Here is a 7,294-nt window from a genome sequence, read left to right on the forward strand (position 1 = left end):
ACATCAATGCTCAAACCTACATGTTGGCTACGATATGTTGACGATATATTAGTCATTTTTTTTTTTCATAAAAACTAACTTTATTTGCAGCAAAATACAAAAACTGCATACGAAAGCTGCACTCTTTGCCTTTAAAACAAATTTTGATTTTTGTTCAGAGAACACTCAGATCAAAAGATATAAAATTTTCAACATCGAGTTAATACAAATTTTATATAACATTGATTTCATGCGCGCAACTGACATTCAAAACCGCCGGTCGCTTCAAGCGTTGTTTCTAAGAGAACCGTTCATTCTACATAAAAAGTGCTAATAAATATTTTTATTCAAAAATATCTCACCTACATTTTTTATGTAAAACATTTGTTTCTACGGCGTACAGATTCTTGGTTATTCTATTTATTTAGGTTTTACCTCACTACGAGGGGGGTTTTAGTAGAAAGCACGAGAGTAAAAGTGGTAAACTTTTTTGCTGTTCTAAATTTTACGTTCTTGGCAAAATTCAACGTGTTCGTATGATTTTTAGAGGATAAGTGGCATTTTTGTCTGTGACGACTGGAGTATTGAGTATTGTTTAAAAATGTAAATATAAAACGATAAGAAACTGTTTCAATTATTGCAATAATATTCTTTTTTCAATATTAAATATTTTCAAATATATTATTAAATATTTAATATTACATTTGTTTTTAGAAGAAGATAATTATACATAAGGATATATTCACTTTAAAGGCCGTAAGCCTTTAAGAGGAAAGATACTATTTGATTTTGATGGAATGAATGTTTTAAATCGCACCTATATTAGAAAAACAAGCGAAGGTCACACTAGTCATGAATTTACAGAAAACAATACTTATTTGCTAATTATTTCCACATTGATATAGCACAGGTAGAAGGATCTATTTAAAAAATTATGTTTAATCCATCTCTGAAAGTGAAAAGGTGAACACGGATTTGTAAAATTAAGGATGGTGAATAAACTCTTAGTTCTTTTGTTCGTTAGTCTAGGACTCGTTGAATGTAGAGGTGAGTACATGATAGACAATTTGGTTCGAATATTCCAATTTCATTGGCAATATTTTTCTGTACAAAATGTATAATTGTAAATCAGTAAGATACATTTAAGAGTTAAACATATTGTTTGTTAATGGTTAAGCTGCTTGTCACATTTATGTCGGGTTTTCTTTCGCTTTTTGACATATTTCGTCCTTACTTATTATTGTGTTTTCACGACAGCAACAACGTGCAGATATGTTTTCCCCTTCTTCTCCATCACCAGAGTGATTAGGCTTTGATTGTTCCATCTTCACAAAATGTTGATCATTTTTTGATGGTCTTTAGAATTTTTATTTTTTTTTATTTATCTCTTTTGCCTTTTGGAATATGTTTAAATATTTACTTTATCTTATGTTTACTTTAACTGTCTTGTTGTTTGCAGCACATATATATTTATTCCATTACATAATATGTCCTCACTTTTAATTAGATCTCTTCTTGTTTAACCTTTACCTTTTCATATAAACTCTTTTGTCCATATTGGGTTGTCATACTGTTTATAATTTATCAAACATCTAATCGCGGACGTGAGTAGTGATCACAGCAATATTCACAGCCAGTACTTTATTGTACTGTCTAGTGTTTGAAATGTATACATGTTTTCTTTTTAATTAAGGAAATTATGACATAGGCAGCACAGATAAGCAATAAAGATGTTTATGTTATCTTAGTCTATTTCAAGACAGTCTTGTTTCAAGGCGGTAGCTTGTCGTTAAGCATCGTGATTTCGTAAAATCTCTTGTACTGTCAGTTTACATTTATCATAAAATTTCGTCATTATTTTTGATTGTGGTAGAGACTTATCTATGAGTTTCGTAATAAAAATTGAATATCTGTTTGGCGATCTTCCTCAACTTCTTTTTCCGAGGACCATGTCACTGTAAGTCGTTCCCAACCATGTCGTTTAAACACGAAGCCGAATAGTCTTTTCCTTATTTAGATCTCCTGTAGGAACGGTAAATTAGTTCTTTGCTCGGTCCAAGATACTCTAAGCATTCGACGCTAGTAATACATTTCAAAGGCATTTCAAAGGCATCTGTTTTCTATTTGTTTATTCGTTCCAATATCCAACATTAAGGTAGAAATACGAATATAGGGAATAGGATGCTGTTAACTAATGTTTCTTAGGTGTCAAGCGTTACACGATGACTTTTCCAAATCTTTATAACTTTCGTCATGACTCTCTTGATCAGTGCAATTTTTCCTCTATTTTTCACTGCATATCCACTGTTTTGTTTTTATGAAGCCGAGATAAGTGAAAGTGTTTCGATGTACACATACACACGCGCACAACCTAGCTTAGAGGGACATGTGTGTTCTATTGTAACAGTGGGACCCACATGCTTGAAGATCAAACCGGTCACACTCCGTCACATAGTGGTACCTTTGACCCCTAAACTATGCCACCACCTCTCCTCCTCGCAGGACATAACGAATTAGGAGGCTTACCTTACCTTAGATGCACTAGGTAATGGCACATCCACTGTTTTTTTTTGTGTGGTTAGTCCACCTAATTTAAGGAGTAGCTGAAACCGCTTTTCACTCTATGAATGACTAAATTTACTTTTATTACATGAGCTGTGTCCCAAAAAAAGTGTTGTTGCAGATAAGGAGCCACCTACCTATGTTGATGTCTCTATTTGAACTGTTTGTGTTCGGTTACTCAGCCGCCGAATTGGCAAAATCAATTTTGTTATTCTTTCGCCGGGTGTGCACCCAAAAGGACTAACCATCGAGATCACGCTTGTCACACGTGACCTTAATGCTCAGGTTTCGCAGCTTATGATCGTCTATTTTGATGGTTATTACGCCTGACAGAAGATCTACATTAACTTGATGTGTCAGTGTTTTTTATGGCTTCTATAACCCAAGATTTTTAGTAAGAGGTTAAGATAAAATATAATAATAAATAAGAGAAAGAATGTTTAGATATAATAGATTTTCTTCATATTTAAATTATTTTATAGTTATTAATTAATTTTGGTACCATTGATGGTAATTTCTCTTCCCCAGTTCTCTAAAGCATGTCTCATAATCCACTGACCGTATATGTTGAACAGCATGGGTCTCAGTTTGCACCCCTTTCGCACACCCTTATTAACAAAAAAATACTTAGTAATTTCACTTTTTACCTTGACCCAACTGCTGTTATTTTCATACAGATTTTTTATTAGATAGATCAAATGATGATAGAGTATAACTATTTCTACGAGGATGCTCTGATGCTTTGGTGTAGTCAATACCGCATAAATAGGTTGGTATGTGACATTCCCTGGTTTTTTCTACATGTCTTATGTTTAAATTTTTTTCTCTAGTGCCTCTGTTAGGTACATACAAACCCTCTTGGTCCAGCGGAAGTTGTGGTAGGATGTAAGACTTAGTAACGGTCAGTTAAAGTATGCTTTTTTAGTTATTATGTTTCTAGTTTAAAAAAGATAGAATATTCTATTTATATAAGATTCCTTTAATATTAGGAATTACAATACTAATAGTATTAAACCTCATCTTCTTCTAATTTTTTCTAATATATTAAAATATTGTCTTGTCATTTTTTCCTATTCTGACATATCCTTCTTGTTGATTGGTGACTTACCTCAAGCTATTACAACTATTCTATTTCTTGTCACTCCGCCAATGTGACTATTCCCTTCTTCCTTTCTAACTTGCACCCATTCGTTTATGTTGTATATCCTGAACGTATTTCTGATGTTGTTATTTCTTGTCCCAGTGCCTTTCGTGTTATTCTTATTCTCATTTTACTTGTTTCCAAGTTACTTCGTATTCTAGTTCTTATTCTAGTTTCTGGTCTAATTTCAACCATGAATGTCATACACACACACAAATAAGCGTACAACCCAGCTCCTACAGAGCCACCTGTGTTTAAAATAAACATTAGGACCCACATGTCTAAAGATAAAACCGGTCACACTCCGTTGGAGTAGTATAGATCTGACCTCCAAGCTATCCTTCTACACCTTACCTTCGAAGCAGATTTCGAGAGGGGAAGTTGTACTGATTTTTACTTTGGATGCCCTGGGTAATGACATCTTTCGTTGCTTATCCTAACCTACAATAACTACAGGTTACTTAATTTTAGGGGTAGCTTACTACCTTTGAATGGCTAAAATGACTGAACTTATGAGCCATCGCCTAGGTCGGTATCTTGCTGTCCGGACTTTGTGTTGGGTCACTCAGTCGTGGAATTAACAAAATCGATGTTACTCTCCTCTTGTCCATGTTTATCTATACATGACCTCAATGCTCAGTTTTAGCATCCTTGATCCTTTTGGACCTACCTGAAGTGCAGTTGTATTATTTTCTTCTAATTGATGGCATGACGGTATGTGTGGCTACTGCAACCGAAGGTGATTAGTGAAGGTTAAATTAAACAAAAATCAGAATAAAAATAATGAGTGAAGTGTGCATTCCCAGGTGTATGCGGCCCACACATTACGTGTATATGGATATTTGTTTTTATTTTGAAATATAGTGAATGGTTAGTAAAACTAAATATAACTGAAATGAAAGGAAATAAAATATACATATAGGGGTATATATTTTTTTTAAAGAGCATAGTGTTCGTTTTTCTTTGGAGGGGGGTTTCTGTTATTGTGTTCATTCTAACTATTACGTGAGTATCTCAAGATTAGATGTTTCAGGGTCTTCTACTCTCAACTCTCGTAATAGTCTGTTTTGGTAAGTCCTGAGATTGTTAAATATTAAGTGTGACCTTTGTTGTCTGTGTATATTGCTCTTAGGATTTTTTTTGTTTTGTTTTCCTTAAGAAGTAGCTTAGTAGGACGTTTTTATGTATGTTTACAGCCTCTATTATCATACGACTTATATTTTTGTTCTGTTGGATGTACACGTACTCGTATGTCCCCAGGCTTCTGAGGGGTAGATGAATGTTAGCAAAATTGTGCTATTTGCTACACTAATATTTATTTTAAATCTCTGGCAACTCTTTTGCTCTGTTAGTGATGAGAGTTGACTCCTGATTGTTTAAGAGTTATTGACTATTTGTGTCACGTTTTCTGTGAAGGTCAGTTTTTTGTCAATCGTTACTCCTATGTATTTGGCTTGATTTGACCAATCCACCTGGTGTAAGAATTGATTGGGGTTCGATATTCTTTTTTTTTTCTCACCAGGATGGCTGTGCCTCCAGAGTTATCTCTGAAGTAATTCATGTAGATATCATAGTTTATCATAGAATATGAAATTCTTGATTCAATCACTACAATTGTGATTTTCTTGAACATTTTCATGAAATTTTTTATCTGTTCGTTGAGATATGCCATTAAGTTCTCGGTTTCATTTTTCTTTGTTTCTTCTGCTACTTTCTTTGTTCCTTGTGCATAGCTTCGGATAGTAGAAACTGGTGTAGCTGGGGTAGTTATGGTTTTGCTCCTTGTTGGTGCCTGAACGGAGTGAGCTTTCCTGTTAGGTACCTTAAAAGAACCTCTTTAATTTGCGATGTGTTGTATTGATGTGCACTGGTTCTTTATTTTATTTGTTTAACTTTTTTCTATTCTCAAGTAGTAGAGATTAAAACAAAATAGGGTATATTCTTTAATAGTTACTAATAGTTACTAAAACAGTGGACAGATTTTCTTGTAATTTTTTTGACGCGTCAGTTGGTGACTTTGCCTCAATTTCTTTATTTGTTAACTACTCTTTAATCCTAATAGGTTTATTAGTTTCATATAGGCCACTGGTCACTGGTCATTTCAGTTTTTTTTTGTAATTAATTGGATAAGCTCTTTATTCGATTTTGTTCTCTCCGTTGTATTACGGGTTAAAAAAACGTCTAAAAACAAATCTTGGTTAACTTCCGGACAAAGATTTTCAATTGCGGTGAAAATTTTTGTTTACTTCCATTTTTTTTATCAATTTAAAGGTATTTAAATATATCAAATTTACGTAAGGATTTTTAAAATATTATTTGATTAGTGGTACTTCTGGTACTGTAAGCAAAATTTAGCAAATCAGAATTAAAAAAAAAGGTAAAAAATTACAGTGGTCATGGTAAACTTATTAGAGTTATGTAGAAATAAATACTGTGTTGGCATAGCTTGGTCTTTTGATTTTATTGAAATCTATTTTTTGCCTTGCTGACTACTCTGGCTAGATTTTACAGTAGAGACATGGATCTGTAGTTTTCTTATATCTGTCTGTCTGTATATATTGGAGGCATTTTTGTGCATTTTCCCGCTTTTAGCAATTTCCAGATATTGCTATGGTTTTCTTCTAATTTTCATAGGTTATTCTGCCATCTGTTTTCTGTTAAAGATCTACATATTTTCCTTATTGCTTTAATAACTTCGGGGATAGTCCGAAGTAGAAATCAAAACGTTACAATAAACGTATTTTAAACTGAAATTGTGGTTAGTTGCCAATAAAAATAGCAAATAATATTTTGGTATTCATGCTTATTGATCTCTCAGGGATAAATTATAATATTTCTTTATTTTCTAAATAAATTTCGAAAGAGAACTTTTTATATTCACGTTTTACTCTATAACTTTTTTCTAATAATCTGATCATTATTTGTAATTTTCAGAAATGCATCCCATAGAACCCGACTCAGATATGTGCTTCGATTCATATATAGATATTCAACCAATCAACCTTAGCAACTTAACAAAAGCCTGTATAGAACCATTTCCAGAAATAAACAATTGCCAAGGAATAGGTCTCTTCACGGATGAAGTTATTCTTCTAGATTGTGACATATCTGGTAAAAAACGAACGGAACCTCTTAAAACTGGATGTTACACACTGATTAAAAAAGATTCCACAGAAGACGTTATTTGTCAAAGATACAATAGGAAGAAAATGTGTGAAATGTTAAAGACTCCTTCAAATTTAGCTATTGAAGTTTATTGCCAGAGAAGTTCCAGAAGTATTGTTAATGTTCAAAGGATAGAAATCATACCATAAATTAGACTGTTATTATTATCATAATATATGCAATTTGTGAATAATATATTAAATTATTTAATAAATTGACTTTTTCTAATTTGATCCCTTCTGTTATAAAACTATAACATTTTTAATAGCATAAATAAAATGTTTACAATCTTGGAAGAACATTGCCATATCTTATAAATAAAAAAAAGTAAACAAAAAGATAACTTGAAGATTTTAAAAGCGTAGGCGCAAAATTTCGAGCCAATGCTTTTTAAATTCATTCATTTGTTTCGAATCCCGAGAAAACTAATAAATATTTTTGAAAAAT

At 32.6% G+C, this 7,294-nt stretch overlaps 1 protein-coding gene across 1 annotated transcript; it reads left to right on the top strand.

Annotated features, from left to right (window-relative positions):
* Window positions 1-693: 693 nt before the first annotated feature.
* LOC140433427 (uncharacterized) lies at window positions 694-7,062 on the top strand. Its single transcript, XM_072521437.1, has 2 exons — window positions 694-1,026; window positions 6,617-7,062. Exons 1-2 carry the CDS (start codon window positions 969-971, stop codon window positions 6,994-6,996), a joined length of 438 nt encoding a protein of 145 aa, XP_072377538.1. The 5' UTR covers window positions 694-968; the 3' UTR covers window positions 6,997-7,062.
* Window positions 7,063-7,294: the final 232 nt, after the last annotated feature.

This window comes from Diabrotica undecimpunctata, chromosome 2 (genome assembly GCF_040954645.1).
Source record: "Diabrotica undecimpunctata isolate CICGRU chromosome 2, icDiaUnde3, whole genome shotgun sequence".
Taxonomy (NCBI): domain Eukaryota; kingdom Metazoa; phylum Arthropoda; class Insecta; order Coleoptera; family Chrysomelidae; genus Diabrotica; species Diabrotica undecimpunctata.